Here is a 19,810-nt window from a genome sequence, read left to right on the forward strand (position 1 = left end):
ATGTGTGATGTGAATGTGGATGGAAACAAGCACATTCTCCCAGATGATGAAGAACTTGGGGGCTCTCTAGGACCTGTCTACCACTGGCTAATCTGCAAAGAACAATGTGCCATGTCCTAGCTGCAGGAAGAAATGCTCAGAGCTGCCTTTGAGGTGGAAGCAGGGAATTGGTTGTATGTCCCTACCCAAAATACACCTCTTATTTTAGAAGGCACTTTACTGTCCACTCTAGAACCTAAACACCTTTACTGAGAAAAGATAATGTAAACCCTATCTGGGTACTGGTCTGAACCTATAAAAGCCTCTGGGCAGTGCAGAGGGGTGGCCTGTGATAGAGTTCATCACTTCTCAAAGTTTAGCATGCCTAAGATTCACTTGGCGAGCTAGCCAGAATGCAGATTTCTGGGCCCTTTGCAGAAATTTGGGTTCAGGTCTGGGGTGGGACTTGAGAATTTGCATTTCCAGGAGAGGAAGGAATAAAGTCGGGATGGTTAATGGGTACAAAAATACTCGTAGATAGAAGGAATAAGATCTAATATTTGGTAGTACAATGAATAGGATGACTATAATTAACAATATTTTATTGTATATTCAAAATAACTAGAAGATTAGAATTAAAATGTTCTCAACACAAATAAATGATAAATGTTTGAGGTGATATGTATTTCAATTACCCTGAGTTGATTATTCCACATTGTATATAGGTACCAAAATATCACATGTACCCCAAAAATATGTAAACTATTTTATGTCAATAAAAAAATTTTTAAATTTAGAAAGAAAAAAAGAGACAAACATTGGGGAAAAAATTAATATTTAGTATTTTGGTAAAAGCATGAAATATGGTTTATTGTAAGGATGGCCCCAATATTTCACTCTTCTCTGTATACATGCCCTATGCCATGTGAATTTGAAATTGATCACCAAAAAGTCAGGGTCTATTTTCTTTTCTTTCTTTTTGAGATTGTGTCTCACTTGGTCGCCCAGGCTGGAGTGCAGTGGCACAATCTTGGCTCACTGCAACCTCCACCTCCTGGGTTCAAGTAATTCTCCTGCATCAGCCTCCTGAATAGCTGGGACTACAGGCGTGCACCACCATGCCCAGGTAGTTTTTTGCGTTTTTAATAGAGACAGAATTTCACCATCTTGGCCAGGCTGGTCTTGAATTCCTGACCTCAAGCGATCTGCCCACGTCAGCCTCCCAAAGTGCTAGGATTCCAGGCATGAGCCACCATGCCTGGCTCTAGCATCTATTTTGCTACTCCTTAAATCTAGCCCAGACTTAGGACTTGCTGTGGGCAATAAAATGCAGGGGAGTGATGTTGCACTAGCCCAGAGGTAATGCCTCCAAAGGCCTTGTGTGTTTCTGCTTACTCTTATACCCTGCCATCACCATGGGAAAACTCAGGATATCCTGTTGGAAGGTGACACATGTGACATCATGTTGGAAGAAATGTATCATTCCAGACATGGTCATCTTAGATCAGCCAACCCTTTGATGCATAAATGAGCCTAGCCAAAGTCCACAGAGTCAGTTACCAAGCCCAGATGCCTGAGAACAAGTAACTGTTCTAAGCCACTGAATTTTAAGATGGTTTGTTACACAGCAAAAGCTAACTGATACATTTTTCACCATGGCAAAAAAAAAAAAAAAAAAGAGAAAGAAAAAAAAGAGTGAAACTTGTTAGACTTCCTACGCTTATTTTACAGTTTAGCATTATGTTAAATTCCAGTTGTATAATGTTTACCATACTATTTTTAATGCTTTCAGCCATTAAAGGTCTTTATCCAGCTCCACTCTTATCTGTCTCAAATATTTGGCTTCTGAATAAAGTATTATTCAAAGAAAGACTTTCACTGCTAAGAAAAAGTCTAAAGACCACTGTAGGTAACCTGCTCATTTTCCCAGATGCCTGAGACTCACAAGGAGAAAGAGAATTGCCGACAATCATGAGTGGAGAGAGGATGGTCCAGGACTTGAGAAACCAGCCTTCTCGATGTGCTTCATCTGCTACCAGAAGGCACCTGCTCAGGTGCACCATGAGGGGGTCAGAATGAAGCCACTCACCAAGGCCAGCATCAGTGGACCCCGACACAAAAGGAAATTAGCCCCAACTCCAGATGGAAGCCCCTCATAGATGTTTCCCCTTGAAATACTGCAAAGGGCAGCCTCCCATATCTTTCCTGCCTCTCACCTTGATTCTTCATTGCATGCACACAATAGTCACATAATAAATACTTGCCAGATGTCCCTATTAATAAATTATAATTCCCTAAAGGAGTGGGATGATAGAAAAGCTGTCGGGGCATGAAAGCTCTGAAGCATTCAACAGCAGAGGTGTGCAGAAAATTAATCCTTTTTCTTTTCTTTCTTCTTCTCTCCCTCCCTTCCCCTTGGATGCCAACATGGGCAGGTGTCTGCAGGAAGTCTCTTTAGAGCAGAGTGAATGGGATTTTAATGAATCCTGAAGGAAAGGAGGGGCAGCTACACCACAGAATGTTTTGCCCATGCCCAGCTGGTATAAAGTCCCCTTTGGATGAAATTTACCCCATCCAGACTAACGGGGGGTGCAGAAGGGATGCTGTGGGTCCTCCACGTCCTCAGAATGCCAAGGGGACCTGGGGATCCTGTTAACCTTTTTAGCCAGACTGAATTCCATTCTGTTCTTATAAAATCCCATGTTGTCTCTCATGGTTGGGCTTGGTAGATGCCGTCTCCCCCACCGGCAGCTCCTCTGTCTCCTCCACATAGTTCTCCTCCCTCTCCTGGTCTCAGCTTACACATCACTTCTTCCAGGAAGCTCTCCCTCATCACCCTCAGGTCTGAGCTAGGTGACTGTCTTTGTGTTCCACAGTTCACTGTGATTCTATGATTATAGCTCCGCACATACCGGAGTGTATTTGTTGGTGACTGGCCCTTTATTTGTTTGTAGACTCCACTAGACATATCTTTACACTTGGCTAACTGTGTCCCTGGTGCTTAGCATGGTGCTTGGTATTTAGTAAGTACTCGGTGTAAGTGTTTATTAATAGAGGAAGGGAGGAAGGAAGGGAGGGAGGGAGGAAGAAAGAGGGGGGGAAGGAGAGAGGGAGGGAAGGGAGGAAGGAGGGAGGGGAGGATCTTGGGGATGAAGAACAGAGGGGAGGAGGATGAACATGCTACCTTTCAACCTGCAGCATTCGTGAAACCTCTAAGAGCCTTGAGACCCTCTGGAGTCATGAACTTCTGTCTTGTGATGTTCATATTTGTAATCTGACAACAATCTAGCATCTCTCTCCAGCATGTCTGAATAATATACTCATGATTTCATAGAAAGCAGATCTTGCCTGTCCAGGGTCCTGCCAGCCAACAACAGAGCTTGTAGAGCATTCAAATAGTCTTTACAAGGCAGCTTGTTGAAAGCTCTCATCTGACAGATGGAGAAACTGAGGCAAAGGGCAGGGAGAAGAGTTTTCTGGGTCTCCTGGCTACGTATTAGCTGTGTTAACTAAATCTTTAGAGCATTCTGGGTCTCATAATGTGGTTATTTGGGTCCAAAAAAGCTGGAAAAGTTGTGCAAGAGTCTTCTATGTAAACATAAGGGTAAGGCAAGGATGTAATTCACACCTTCATCTAACTTTGCTTGGTTAAGCTTTACAGTTGATAAAGCTTTCTGCAAACATCTCATTTGATCCCACCACCAGCCAGTAAGGAGGGAGGGGCAGGGTTGTTGCGCCTATTTTACAAACAAGATAACCAAGGCTAAAGGAGGTGAAGGGCTGTGTCCCAGGCCACAGGGACCGTGAGTCCCATAGTCCCACGATTGCGGGGAGGGGAGCTAAAAATGACTTTCCATGGTTTCTGAATGTGTGCACGCAACTGAAGATGGGGCTACTTTGCAGTCTGGCTGCTCATTTGTTGGACCCGGCATCCAATCTGTCATGCGTATTTAGGAAAAGAATCCAATTAAAAACACAAAAGTGAGAAAAGATAGGGCCTCGGCGTCAAAGGTATTTTGCTGGGAAATCAGGATGACCTCTGATGAGGTGACAAAGACCAAATGTACAGCACATAACAATCCAGAGCCCTGCCCTGTTCATCATCATCTTTTATTCATGGTAGCAGTATTAGAGTTAACATTTTCCTTATCGCAGAACAGTCCTCCCCAGCAAAATGCTGCAGAAACAAGGGCACTGAGTGGCCAATAAACTTGCTGAAATCCTACACATCACTAACAAGAATTGAGGGCTAAGAAATATCTCCTATCCTTTTATCAAGTTTGGTATGAGGTTTTTTTTTTTTTTAATTTTATAAATATTTTTTCCTAAGGTGGGTGTGGGTATTTTTTATATTTTAGCTTTTTAAAAAAATATTTAAAATTTGCTAGTTCCTTTTTTAACCATCTCTCTTCAGGGGCAAGCCACCTTGATCAGACAAAGAGATAAAATACAGTTTGTAAAAAAAAAAAATAAATAAGTGTTATAAAATACTCACTGTTCTTTATCACTGAAGGAAGGCAGAGAAAGGAGAGAAAGAAAAAAATGAATAAAGTTAGGTAAGAAATCGTCACAATATCAACACTGGCTGGATGCAACACTCACATAGTTTGAATTACTATTACCTACTTCCATTTTGTTTCAGCCATTATCTAAAACAAGGCTGCTTCAACATAGCATTATGAAATCCACATCTTTGATTAAATTGACCAGCCAGTTTGGCTTATTAATTAACTAAGCTGATCATGTATGTATTTGAATAATGGTTTGAGGCACTAAAAAGAAATCACTGAATGATCTCATGGCCATCACCTTTCTTGGTTTCTGTTATTCCAAACACGGGGGGACAAGGACCACACTAGGTAGAGCAATGGGCCCTGAACAGTAGACCTTGCAGTTCCCCAGTTTGGGGAAGCAAGTTCTTCCACTGTAGACTGGAGACCAGCATCTCCATTTATGAGGCACGCAACCAAAAGCAGGTCATATCATCTCTTTGTGCCTCAGTTTCCACCTCCCATGTCTGGCACTCTCTGGTTTGCAGACTTGAATGCTAGAAGTATCAACTGTCAAAGACCAGCATTTCTCCCCATGTATTCTTAACATGAAGAACTGAACCATTGCCCTAATCAAGCAAGGAGTAGACGCATTCATTTCTCTCAAATTCCCCTGTTGTTGGTTTCAAACGTGATCATTAAATTCAAGGAGGGTGAGAGAGGAAGACATTTGAAAATAACAAAAGCAGGAAGCGTGTCTGGCTAGCCAGCAGTTAATTATGACTAGATTCATTAATTTACTGGAGAAAGACATTATAAGTGTCTGCATTACTTCACCACCACTGCAACAGACTAGATAGCATGTGTGATGACTGTAATTCACCCATTAGCATTTATTGGAAAATAATTTTAATATCTGAAGGAAAGGCAGCAGCAATCAAGCCAGCCAGATGCATTCAGAATGCCAACATGTTTCATGGGAGCCCAGGAATGCTTTAATGAAATGGTGTCCAGACTGTTCGGATAATTTCAATTTAATTGTAAGGCAAATTGTTTGGCTTCATATCCACTAAAGTAAACTCTGATGGATGAGATTTTAATTAACTGACATTTCTTAAATAAAATAAATATTTTACCCCATCCACCCTTCAGGCAACTGTTTATCTTACAGAGACACACTTTCTGGCTGAGGAAATATTCTCTGCAAAATAAGTTTGGCTCCAAGAAGACATCGTGAAAAGGGCTTTGGAAACTAGCAATTTCCTATGAAAAGGGAAACCAACAGAGTTCAATAGTGTCTTCAAAACAGTAAAACTTGTAGAACTGGAGGAGGTATTAGATAGAAGTAGTAAACAGACATGAGACATTTGCTTTGGAGTACATGGGTGGACTAAATATTCAGAAAGACCCTTCACCAATATAAAATTAGATCCTAGAAAAATTAAAGCAAACTTTAAAAAAATGCAGCTCTGGGATTTCTAGAAAGTAAGGAAATTCTCCAAACGAATAAACCAAATAGATTTAATTAAAACAAAAAACTTTTTCTCTTCAAAAGACTCTGTTATGGAAAAGGAAAGGTAAGTAACAGACTTGGAGAGAGTATTTGCAACATGTATATCCACAAGGGATTTTATCTCTAACATAAGGAAACTTGTAAAACTTAATAATAAGAAGATGAATTATCTGATTTTAAAAATGGACAAAAGATTTGAAAAGATACTTCAACAAAGAGTTATACAAATGGAAAAAATTTATATTAGTATGTCTAACATCATTAATTATTAGGGAAATGCAAATTAAAACCACAATGAACCACTATACACACACCAAGAAGGTTAAAATTAGAAAGACTGATCATACCAAGTGCTGCTGAGGTGGTAGGGAAGCTGGAACTGTCATCCACTTCTGGTAGAAATTTTAAATAATACAATAAACTTGAAAAACAGTTTGACAGTTTCTTAAAAAGTTAAACCAGCATCTACCATATGACTGAAACACTCCACTCTTAGGTAATTACCCCAAAGAAATGAAAGTATGTGTCTATACAAAGTTTTATTTGTACTAGCCCAAACCCACTGTCCATCAACGGATGAATGAGTAAATGAACTGTGGCATATTCACATAATGGAATAATATTCAGAAATTAAAAGAAACAAATATTGATATATAAAACAATATGATTGGACCTCAAAATAATTACACCGAGTGAAAGAAGACAGATAGCTCCCTTGCACAAAGGGTACACACTGGATGATTCCATTTATATGAAGTTCCAGAAAAAGCAAACAAATTTATTGCTAAATAGTGATGACTTAGGGATGGGTGGGGAGAGGGAGGGGTAAGAAGGAGGAACTATAAAGGGTAACAAGGAAGTTTTGGCAATGGATGTATATGTTCATTATCTTGATTACTGTGATGATTTCATGGGTATACACATGTTTTTATGGCTGATGATGGCTCATGCCAGTAATTCCAGCATTTTGGGAGGCCAAGGCTGGAGGATCACTGGAGGCCAGGAGTTTGGAACCAGCCTGGGCAACATAGCAAGACCTTGTCTCTATTTTTAAAAAAACTTATCCAGGTGCAGTGATGTGCACCCACAGTCCCAGGTTCTCAGGAAGCCAAGATGGAAGGATTGCTTGAACCTGGGTGGTCAAAGCTACAGTGAGCTGTGGTTGTGCTATTGCACTCTGGCCTATGCAACAGAGTGAGATACTGTCTCTAAAAAAATAAAAATATAAAATTATCAAATTGTGCTTTAAATTACCCTAATTGTGTACCATTGAAAGTATATTAATTATACCTCTATAAAGCATATTTTAAAAAAGGGAATCCAGCAAACTGAATCCAGAACAGGGAGCTGTGAGCAATAAACCAATGCAAATACCAACATTACATCCCAGGGGCTGACGTGGAGATCCTGACAGGTGCAGAAGCTGAATTGGAGATACTCACATGGAGCCAGGACCCTCAAGGGGAGCAAAAGTGTTTCTGGATGACCAGAGCATCTCACTCCTGGCAGAAGCAAGTGTAAATACCTCTGAAGAAAAATGTTCCCAAGGTAGGTCCCTAGGATTCTCACAGACTGAGCATTCAAAGTGCAAGTAATTATGAGTGAAAATCTGCAGGAAAGACAAACAACAGACCTACATGGTCAGAGGCGTCAGGCAGTGGTGTGCTGGTAAATGTTTAACAACTGACTCTCTGGGGAAAGAGCCCCGTGGAGGCTGATTTCAAATGCCAACATGATGTGACTAAATGAAGAGCTGGGAATAAATGTACAGCAGCATACCTTTATATAGTATTTTCACCTTACAGGCATAATAGACATAAATAACAGAGAACATCAAAATGTAGTAAAACAGGTCAGGCACAGTGGCTCACACCTGTAATCCCAGCATTTTGGGAGGCCGAGGTGGGTGGATCACCTGAGGTCAGGAGTTCAAGACCAGCCTGGCCAACATGGTGAAACCCCGTTGGGAGGGAGACAAAAGAATCGCTTGAACCTGGGAGGTGAAGGTTGCAGTGAGCCAAGATTGTGCCACTACACTCCAGCCTAGGCAAAAGAGCAAGACTCTGTCTCAAAAACAAGATAGTGAAATAATTGAAACGTGTTTAATTTTGAATATTTATCACCATTGTGTGTAATATTATTTAACTATAAATATAACTTTATTTATTCATTTCAGGGAAAGGGTCTCTCTCTGTTACCCAAGCTGGAGTGCAGTGGCATAATCATAGCTCACTGCAGCCTCGAACTCCTGGGTTCAAGCAATTCTCCTGCTTCAGCGTCCTGAGTAGTTGAGACCACAGGCATGCACCACCACATCCAGCTAATTTTTAAATTTGTTGTAGAGATGGAGTCTCACTGTGTTGGCCAGGCTGGTCTCAAACTCCTGGCCTCAAGTGATCCTCCCACCTCCCAGCCTCCCAAATTGCTGGGATTATAGGTGTAAGCCACAGTTCCTGGCTAATATATATCTTAATTTTTAATAATGGTCATGTTTATTAACTGGCTCACAAAATTCCTAAAAATTTAACATCCATTCTAATGAGCTTTTATGGTACATATCCAGCATGCCACTGAATCAGGTATAATTATTGGATACAGAATGTGAAGTTACTCTATGTGAAATACTTAAAGAAATAAAATGTGGATTAAAACAAGCAAGAGTCAAGAGATTAAAAATGGTTAGGAAGATACTAAAAAGAATGAAAGATAATTTTTAGAAATAAAATACGTAACTACTAAACTCTAAAATGCAATGGGTGGTTTAATGGCCAATTAATATGCTCTAAGACAGAGTATAGCCAGGATGAAAGACGTGAAGAAATTACCCAAAATACAGCAGAGAGGTAAAGAGATATAAAATATGAAAGAGAGAACAGACAGAGCAAGACCCCAACTCAAACAAAAAAGTGAGAGAGAGAATCAGCAACATGGAGGTCTAATATTTATCTAATCAGATTCCAGATAGGGAAAATAGGGAGAACCGAAGAAAGAAAAATATTTCAAGAGATAATGCTGAGAATTTTCTAGAACGAGAAAATTTCTAGATTTTTCATGTTGGAAAACATGAATCCAATGTTTCAGGAAGCACAACACACACCAAAGAGAAAAAAACAATAAGAAATATACACGTAAGCACATCATTCTACAGAACATCAAAAAGAAGGTCTTACGTGGAGGGAAAAATCATCTACAGAGGAAGGGCAATTGTTGACTTAAGACTCTTAACAGACACTTGAAAGCACAACCAAGCCTTCAAAGTCCACCTAGAATGCTGCAACCTTCAAGAACAAGGGATAAATCGATGTTTTAAGATACACACAGTCTGAGAGAGCTTACCAACAGAATTTTACCAAATGAAAAGCAGTACTTCAGGAAGAAGTAAAGTGGCCCCAAGAAGGACCAAGATTCAGGAAGATCTGAACATCGAACCAGAAAACTAGAAGACAGGAAAAAAAAATTTTTTTAAATGCCAGTATAAAATAATAATGTCTAATATATGGAGTTAAATAAAGGATTAAACTAAGATACTAGAGAAGAGTCGTATGTAGGTAAGGAGGGTCGGAATTAAGATGTTGTTAAGAGTGTTTTAAGCACCTTGTGTTGCCTAGAGGAAGATGTTGAGACAGTAACTCCAGACATGCTTAGTTATGAATGGTAACACTTTAAGGATAGCCATGGAAATCGTAGGAATGAACCACATGACTTTGAAACCAACAACGAGAAAAGTAGAATTTGTAAACCCCCAGGCCCAGTTAACCAATTAATAAAAATAAAAGGCAAGGAGAGAAACAAAAGAACCATAGAAAAAGAGAGACCAAAACAACAAGAGAGTAGAAAAGTTAAACTATATAATGGATCGGCAAACTATAGCCTACAGGCCAAATACAGTCAGCTGCCTGTTTTTATTTAAAAAAAAAAAAAAAGCCATGCCCATTGATGTGCATGTTGCCTATGACTGATTTTGCACTAGAACAGTGAAAGTGGAGTTGTTGCAATGGAGACTTTATGGCCAGAAAAGCCTGAAATATTTACTGTTTGGTCCTTTACAGAAAGAGTTTGCTGATAATTACAGTATCTGTAAATGGATTAGAATCATCACCTAAAAGACAAAGATTACCGCACTGAATTAAACAACAACAAAAGAAACAAAATCTGGCTAAAAATATCCTTCATATTCTCTTACTTGAAATGTAAGAGGACTAAAAGATTAAAAATAAAAGGATAAAAAGATACTAAAGAAAGCTGATGTTGTTTTTTAATATCACAAAAGGGAGTTTAGGACAAAAAAATCATTATTAGAGATAAAGAGAGACATTACATAATGATAAAAGGTTCAATTTTTCAGTAATATAGGTCAACTCCAAACCTGTAGCCATCTCACAGAACCACAAGGAGAAACTGACAGATCCATGGTGACTGAAGGAGATTTCAGCATAATACAAGTAGACTAAAAAGCCGTAAATGTAAAAACATGTTATAAACACAATTAATAATCTCATTTTGATATGTGAGTGACCTTACAAACTATAATTATAGAATGCACATTTTTCTTACGTACTCGTTGAGCATAGCCTAAGATCTGGTTATAAGCCAAATCTTAACACATTTCAAAGACGAAGTATCGTATGGGTCATATTCTCCAACCAAAATGCCATTAAATTTGAGATTAATAACGAAAATAGTAATAAGTTAAGAATCCTCAAACATCTAGAAATTTTTAAATATACCTCTAAATCACTCTTGGGTTAAAGTAGAAATCATAAGAGAAATTTTGAAATACATAGAAATGAGAAACAATGAAAATACTATATGTTGAAGCTTGTGGGATCATTTGAATTGGTACTTTGTTGATCACATTTATAATGACTAATATTAGAAAAAAGGGAAGTTTTATATTAATGAGGTAAGTATACAACCCAAGTATTTAGAAAGTAATAGAATACACTTAAGAAAATGAGAAAGGATTATTTAATAGAAATTAGAACAAAAATTAATCAGACAGTAAATGACAGGGCAATATTAAATAATAAGAAAGGCATTCCCATTTCAATCTCCTTTCCAACCTCACGTACTTCAAGGAGAAAGTGCTCATATGACTTTAACACCTCTCTATCACTTGCTAGTTGCCTTTTTTTTTTTTTTTTTTTGAGACGGAGTCTCACTCTGTCGCTCAGGCTGGAGTGCAGTGGCCGGATCTCAGCTCACTACAAGCTCCGCCTCCCGGGTTCACGCCATTCTCCTGCCTCAGCCTCCCGAGTAGCTGGGACTACAGGGCGGCCGGGCGCGGTGGCTCAAGCCTGTAATCCCAGCACTTGGGGAGGCCGAGACGGGCGGATCACGACGTCAGGTCAGGAGATCCAGACCATTCTGGCTAACTTGGTGAAACCCCGTCTCTACTAAAAAAATACAAAAAAACTAGCCGGGCTAGTTACCTTTTTAAGTGGAAAGGAAGTCTCAGGCTCAGAGCCTCTGTGAGGCTACAGTTTATAGCTAGAATGTAATAACATTGTTTTTTTAAATTATTTGTCTTCATGGTTACCTTTGTTCATAGAAAGCATGAACTAATTATCCACTTACATTTATTTGTGATTTAAAAAATCTCTTGTTAGAGTTCTTACATTTTATAAGTAGCCAATTAAGAGAAAATAACAATAATGATATTTCATAGATGAGGTAAAAATTGTAAAAGTGGTGCTCGAATGACCAAGTTTAGGGAAACACTACTCTCCAATAAGGAAAAATCTTTGCTAAAAAGCCTTTGTATGCTGGGGGTAGTGGCTCACACCTGTAATCCCAGCACTTTGGGAGGCCAAGGCAGGAGGATCACTTGAGCCCAGGAGTTTGAGACTAGCCTGGTCAACATAGCAAGACCCTATCTCTACAAAAAGAAATTAAAATTAGCCAGGCATGGTGGTGCATGCCTGTAGTCCAAGCTACTCAGGAGGCTGAGACAAGAGGATTGCTTGAGCCCAGGAGGTCAAGGCAATAAGTTATGATTGTACCACTACGCTTCAGCCTGGGCAACGGAGCAAGACCCTGTCTCAAATTAAAAACAAACAAACAAACAAACAAAAAAAACCTTTCTCCATTCTTTGGGCAAGCCACAACAACTACACCCTGACATTTATTCTTTTTACAAAAATAACCATATCTTCAACTGTCCTACCCAGAATTTAAACTCTTAAACTGACCCTAAAATACTGTCTAACATAAGATTGACAGAAGTTCACAGTTAAGGAAACTTAGAGGTCATCTATTCCAGGGAGACCAATTGGGATGGGTGGGTAACAGAAATGTCCAAAGTAGGCCAGGTATTAGAGACCAACAAGGAATGATGGGTACTGTGGAAAACTGGAGAGATCTGTCTTCTGCTGAACTGTTGGCAAAATTGCAGTCCAGTATTGTCAGGTCTTCTGGTATTTTAAGTCAAGTCAGAAATCTGGACTTTCATGCAAAATCTCCCAATTTTTACATGATCAGGCCCAAAATATAAAAAAGAAAAAAACCATACACACACACTTCTGCAAGTCAGAGTCTGCCAGTTTGTAATCTCTGATCCAGTGCAACTTCCTTATTTGACCGATGAGGGAACTAGGACCCCAAGAGGGGAAGATATTTGCCTATCATCACACAGTAAATTAGCTCATATCCAGAACTAGAACCCAAGTCTGGTTCTGACCACCAGGTCCGTTCTCTCTCCAGTCCACCAGGCCACCTAATCTATGGAGCATGGAACTCAGGATTTAATCTGTTCTTCCAACCTTGCAAAATAGTCAAACTAGGGGAGACATTTTCATGACTGAACTCCCATTAGGTTCCTCTCCCCCTTCCTCAGGGAAGGAAGCTATTCCTTTTTTTTTTTAAAGTGTAGAACTGTCAAAACCTCATCAACTCAAAACAAGCCACTCCCAGGAAGATGCAGCAACTTACTTTGATTGAAGGGGCCGGTCACTGGGGTACATCCAACGGTTAGAACTGTTGCTGAACACGGTGTCAGTCATGGTAGACGTCTAGTGCTCCTGGAAAACATCAACCCAGAGAGGACATCACCCCATCATTCAGCCACTCCTTAGTTCTCAAGTCCCTGTTTTATGCCACACACCCAGTGGGATAGAGAAGAAAGAACTAAATCTAGTTTCTCCATTTTTCAGATGGGGAATCTGAGATCCTAAGGGGGACAACTGTCTTGCTGGAAGTCACAGCTACCCTGTGGCAAGAAAAGGACCAGAGGGAAGAACCCCCTCACCTAAATCCAAGCTCCTCCATACACTGTTGTGGGGATGTTGAGGGAAGGCCACTGCAGCCCCAGCAGTGTGTGGGCCAGAGTTCTTAACTCGAATCCAGGGTCTTTCTACCGAGCAAGTCATCTGACTTAGTTGTTGTGGCGTCATCCCTGCCTTTTTTTTTTTCTTTTTTCTTTTTCTTTTTCTTTCTTTCTTTCTTTTTTTTTTTTTTTAATTATACTTTAAGTTCCAGAATGCATGTGCAGAATGTGCAGGTTTGTTACATAGGTATACACGTGCCATGGTGGTTTGCTGCACCCATCAACCCATCATCTCCATTAGGTATTTCTCCTAATGCTATCCCTCCCCTGGCCCCCCACCCCAGGATAGGCCCCAGTGTGTGATGTTCCCCTTCCTGCATCCATGTGTCGCTGCCTTTAAAAAAAATACTCTACATCCAAACCATCAGAAAATGGTATTGGCTTGATCTTTACAATAGATTTAGGATCTGCCTACTTTCAGCCTGCATTGCTACTATGCTGATCCAAACTGCCACTATCCCTGCCTGACTTAATGCAATTGACTCCTCCTTGGTCTTTCTCCATTTACCCTTGTCCCATTTCATTCAGTATTCATAATAACCACAAAGTAGAGACACCCCAGTATTCACCAGCTGATGAGCAGATTAACAAAATGTGGTATATCCATGCAATGCAGCATTGTTCCGCCATAAAAACAGATATGGTATTGACATATGCTATGACGTAGGTGAACCTTGAAAACATGATGCTAAGTGAGAGAAGCCAGACACAAAATGCCATATATTGTGAGATTCCACCTATATAAAGTATACAGAATAGGAACATCTATAAAAGATGAAAATGAGATCAGTGGTTGCCTAGGCTGGGGGAGGTGCTAGGGGGTGCAGGGTTTCTTTGTAAGGACAGTAAAAATATTCTAAAGTTGATTATGGTGATGGATCCACAATGCTGTGAGAATACCAAAAGCCATGGAATTGCCCACTTTAAATGGGTGAATTATATTATCTGTGAGTTATATCTCAATAAAGCTGAAAAAAAATGGTGCCACCACTTTGGAAAACTGTTTGGCAGTATCTGTTGAGCTAAAAGTCCATCTACCATGTGGCCCAGGACTTCTACTCAGGTATACACCCCAGAAATATGCTCAGGTATATACCCAAGAAAAAAAGTGCTTATGTTCTAAGACATGTACAAGAATGTTTATAGCAGCTTTATTCATAATACCTTAACACTGGAAACAATCCAAATGCCCATCAACAGAGAGCAGATAAGGCCATTGTGGTTTATTTGTACAGTGGAATGCTGGTGAGCAATGACAGACAAGCTTCTGATACAGTCCATGTAACGCCATGGATGAACCCATAGATGTTATGTTTAGTGAAAGATGCCAGGAACAAAGAGAACACACTGTCTGATTATATTAGCACAAGAGTTAAGAAAAGACAAAGCTATTTCATGGTGACAGAAATCAGGGCAAATAAATTGCTTACTTTGGGGAGGCTATTGATTCAGAAGGGGCAGGAGGGGGCCTCCATGGGGTGAAGATATTCCATATCTTGATCTGGGTGGCCACTAACCAGGTATACACGTCTGCAAAAGCCATCAAGCTAAACTCTTAAGATGTGTGTACTTCATGTCCTTCCCTTCATCCCCCAAAAAGCAAGTCAGTTATGTCCACTCTTTTGCTCGAGAGTCTTCAGAGGCTCCCTGTTGCTCCTAGACTAAACTCTAAATCCCTTAGCACAGCCTGGCTCCCTGCAGCCTCCTTCTCTTTTCCTCCCACTCTTCTCACGCCCTCTTTCCCAGCCCCAAAGGCCTTCCTGCTGCTCCCTCGACATCCCCCCCCACATTCCCACTTGCTCTTGCCTCAGCCTGGAAGCCTTCCTGCAGATGCTTGCTCAACTCACTCTCTCCCTTTGTGTAGGTTTGTTCCTAAATGCCACCTCCTCCAAGAGGGCCTCCCTGACCACTCAATTTAAAATAGCTCCTACAGGGGGGTCACTGTAGGGAGAGCTTCAGGATAAATAGCTAATGCATGCAGGGCTTAATACTTAGGTGATGAGCTGATAGGTGCAACAAACTACCATGGCACACATTTACCTGAGTAACAAAGCTGCACATCCTGCACATGTACCCCGGAAGTTAAAATAAAATAGATATTTTTTTGAAAAATAATCTAAATAAATAAAATAGTTCCTCCTCCCGCTTCTCCACTCTGGCCTCCTTTACTCTGATTTATTTTTCTTCCTAGCTCTTATCACTAGCCCAATTTAATATAAGTTGTTTATTTTTATGTTTGTGTCTTTGCTTAGAGTTTGAATCCCCCTGCTAATACGTGCATACCTTTTTCCGTTTTGTTCACTGCTTAGTCTCAAACACTAGCATAGTGCCTGGCACCTAGACGGTACGTAATGAAAATTTGCTGAATGTGTGAAAGAGTCTCCATCGACACTGTCAGAGTGGCTGAACTCAGCCAGGCTTCAGTTCTCTCTGAACCTGTCCCGACCCCACCCCTCTGAAGGTCCCACCAAGAGTAAGAGGGAAGAGACCACATGGAGATTGCAGTCATTATTTTAAAAACAAATAGAAAGCAGATCAGCGTGTCTAGGGGGTCCTGATTTTCCTGTAGGTCTTGTTGTCTGTGATGCTAAATAGATAAGAACTTGGGAGGTGAACACACAGTGACCTCCCTCTCCTGTCCTGCATCCTTTGTAATTATTCAGTCTTTGTGTGGGAGAAACCGGAGGGGAATGTTGGTTGGACCCGTAGCAGAGAAGGTCCCTTACAGTAAAGCTATTTCATCTGCTCCCATGTGGTTAACATAATCTTCCCAGAGTAATGTGGGCATTTCACTGTTTCCACTTCAAAAACAGAAAGGAGAGACAGCTCCTGTTGTGAAGGAAATTTGCTGAAAAAGAACTTTAATGTCTCATTATTGCCTGTGGTGAGAGCTGAGCAGACTTCCCTGGAGCCCCCCACCTGGACGACCCCTGGCCCCTGCTGAGTGCAAAGAGGCTCAGTCCCCGAGCATGAGCTTCCTCGGCTGCTGTTGGTCTAGAAAGCTGAACCTGTAACTGAAGGTTTCATCTGCTGCTTTGCAGCAGAGAGAAGACACTGGCCTTGGAGACCCTGGGAGGAAGGTAGGTCTGGGGTAAGGGAGACACATGATCACCTCCCAGGAACTCTGATCTCCAACTTCCATCATCCTCAGGGCAGCATCTGGCCTGCTCGCACTCTCCTTTGTTCAGTCATGCACACCAGGGGTGAGTTTCCCACTAAAATTCCATCTGCAAAGTCTAAACTCGCTGGCTGACCAGCCAGTGGAAACCACCTAGCTCCATCGCTCCAGGCCAAAAGCCACCCTGGACAGCCCTGTTTATTTCAGCTTGGCCACTTGGGACTCTCAATGCACTTAACATCCCAGGATTGGACTCTTTATCTACTGCCTACCCTCGTCTACCAGGCCTGGACCAGAAGAGGAAAATGTTCAAGCAATCAAGGATTTTTGAACAACTAGAGAAATAGGCCCAGGGAAAGGAGGGCATGTGTCCACTGGCAGTTCTGGGATGGAGGTGGGGATGCAGTTGGGGGCAGGTACCCTAATAGTCACTGTTGATTCCTCATCTGGATCCCCCTACAGCTGGTGAAGGGGTGGCCTGCCCCTCCACACTTGTGGGTGTTTCTCGTTAGGTGGAAACGAAAGACTTGAGAAAAGGAATAAAACACAGAGACAAAGTGTAGAGAAAGAAAAGCGGGGCCCAGGGGACCGGCGCTCAGCTTACAGAGGACCCACGCCGGCACCGGCCTCTGAGTTCCCTTAGTATTTATTGACAATTATCTTTACCATCAGAAAGATAAGGGAGTGACTGGACAATAGGACTATGGTAGGGAGGAAATCAGCAGTAAGACATATGAACAAAAATCCCTGTGACATGAATAAGTTTAAAGGAAAATGCTGTGCCTTGAGATGCATATGCGAACATCTCCAGAAACCTTTTAGCAGTATTGCTCCAGCAAGCCCCACCTTATTCCTAAAGGTGGTTTTCTCCTTGCTCAGTAAACAGAACGCACAATGGGTGTTACCCAGAGATGTTCCATTGCCCAGGGAGGGGCAGGAGACAAATGTTTTTCTCTTTCTTGAGATTTAAGAGAATGTTGATGACCTTTAACCATAAGCAGCCTTTAGGCACTTGTTTAACAAGGCACATTCTGCACCGCCCAAAATCCTTTTAACCTAAGTCACCTTTGCACATGTCTCTTGCAAGGACAAAGTTGAAGGTAAGGTCACAGATTAACAGCATCTCAAATACAGAACTAAATGGAGTTTTTTATGTCTACTTCCTTCTATATAGACATGGTAACCAACTGATCTCTCGTTCTTTTCCCCACAAGCTGGTGCATCCTCCCAATCCCAGTCTCTAGGAGTGTTAGCCACGAAGGGCTACACTAAGGACTCAGAGCAGCACCATTTTGCAGAGAATCGCCCTCACCCAACAGGAGCTGCTTTGCCCAGAGATACCAGGGAGCAGCACAAAGCCAGTGGCTAATGAACAAGAGGAGGGTAGAAAAATACAGCCCCCTTCTCCCATGGCAAGATGGCTTTGTGCTACCATCACACTCCAGAGCTCCCCAAGGATTGGGCTGAGGCCAGACTTCAGGTGAAGCCACGCCCTCGCCTAGCTTCCTCTGCTGCCCTTTCCTGCTTCCCTCATTCCCTAGCAGGTTCCTCCTTGGAGCATCCCCTGAGTCTATTACTAGTACAAGAATGCACATCTCAGCTTCTGCTACTAGGGAACTTGACCTTGTGTGGGAGGAGACAGGAGAATCTTAGGGAAGCATGGTTCTGCTCCACGAGCTCATTACATCACCCCTAGTGGTCACATAGCCATTTTCTAATCCAACACAGCATGATCCTAAAATGCTCTCCTCAGATGTTTTCCTACTGGCCTGCAGATGATACTTCACAAAGGCCAACTCTTCATGAGGAGTTGAGGGTGAGTCAACAGAAATGGAGACAGTCTACTGGTGAACCTCAGACATTCTCAAACCACTCCCCACTTTGCCATCACTCACTACAGAGAAACCATCGTCATAATACACTGGAGGCCTGAGGCCCAGGGAGGACCAGAAGAAGGAAACCAACCATGGATACAAGAAGCAAAAGTATAAATGTAAGTGTCACATAAATAGTGCCAATTTCCAGCCCTAGGACCACTGCAGAAGCTTGGCGTCACTGAGCTGATAAGTTTAAGTAAGCACCAGCTACACTCCCTAGCATACAGCAGACACTTGTAAAGTGGGAATTCTCTTTTCCTGTGTCTCCTATACTTATCGTGTACAGGACGATGACTTACCACTTTTTGAGTACCTACTATGCACCAAATTCCATACCTACATTATTTGCTTTACTCCTTACAATCCTATCCCAAGGTAGATGGTATTATCCTCATTTTACAGGTAAGAAAATTCAGGCTTAGGGTGGCTAAGCCACTTGATCAAAATCACACAGCTACCAAGTAGCAGAACTGGGGTTTGAACCCTGACTCCAAAGCCCATGTGCTTACTCACTACTCTGTTCACACCCGTTCATTGCCCCTGGGCTTTGGATTGTTGGGTTTTGATGAGTATCTAGAGGATTGGTGATTGTCCATTCCTGGCCCTCTGGCCCCTGGGTGCATTCTCACTTCTCAGCCTCGGAGACAAACAGATACCTACCCCCACCCCCCCCCAACCCTAGCCCTCTCCCAGGCGACTCTGAGAGATCACATACTTCGGCTTGGGTAAGGGCAAGGCAGTGGCTTAAATCCAGCCCTGCAGCTGCAACTTCAGAAGCATAAAATGACTTCCTCTCCTGAAACAGAGACTTCAGCGCTTCTTTCTTAGCTGGACAGAAACTCCCCTACAGTCCTTGTACAAACTCTAAAGAATCATCTGCTTTCAGTAACAAAAGAAGCAACAACTGAAAGTTCAGATATCAAGGGCTTACTCCACACTAAGCACCTTTCAAGTTTATCTCCTCGATCCTCACAACAGTCTTATGAGGTATGTGCTCTTCTTATCCCATTTTACAGATGGGATAACTGAGTCAAGGAAAGTTTGAGTGAACTTTCCAAGGTCCTGCTTAAATTCCTTCAATCAATCTAAACCTCTAATAATAAGCACTGGATAGCTGGATGAATCTGAATCTTAGACTGAATCTTAGACCTGGAATCTCAGACTGCCACAAAGACTCTGTCCTAACCCCAGATAACCCAGATTCCAGGGTCCTCCCTTCTCCTCCTTTGCCATTGGTTCTGCCTGCTTCTCCCCTGGCTCTCTTTAGCATTGCTTGCTAAGGAACAGCAGTGGCATCCCCCAGAATCTCCAAGGTTTTCTGCTAGTTGTAGTTGAATGGAAAAAACAACACAAAGCCTATTCCGTTTCTGAGCTGCTGTGGCAGGTGTCTGAACGTGACCCAGCGGGGTTGGGCTGGCAGGGGTTTTATGCAGCACTTCAGGGCACTGCAGGGAACTGGCAGGAGCTGCAGCTGTTTGTGTGGAGTTCAATGCCACAGTTGGCCTCCCT

At 41.8% G+C, this 19,810-nt stretch overlaps 1 protein-coding gene across 2 annotated transcripts in view; it reads right to left on the bottom strand.

Annotated features, from left to right (window-relative positions):
* The window catches only part of RPH3A (rabphilin 3A), a 119,054-nt gene that overhangs the window by 62,402 nt on the left and 36,842 nt on the right, over positions 1–19,810 (bottom strand). For both annotated transcript variants that reach the window (XM_033220521.1, XM_033220520.1), the window contains exons 3-4: positions 12,913–13,001; positions 4,475–4,486 (exon numbers count right to left, since the gene is read on the bottom strand). In XM_033220521.1, coding sequence (XP_033076412.1) covers positions 4,475–4,486; positions 12,913–12,983 — 83 coding nt within the window. In that variant the 5' untranslated portion in view covers positions 12,984–13,001. The remainder of the gene's footprint in view (positions 1–4,474; positions 4,487–12,912; positions 13,002–19,810) is intronic.

Source organism: Trachypithecus francoisi, unplaced genomic scaffold (assembly GCF_009764315.1).
Source record: "Trachypithecus francoisi isolate TF-2019V2 unplaced genomic scaffold, Tfra_2.0 Lachesis_group11, whole genome shotgun sequence".
NCBI classification, from domain to species: Eukaryota; Metazoa; Chordata; class Mammalia; order Primates; family Cercopithecidae; genus Trachypithecus; species Trachypithecus francoisi.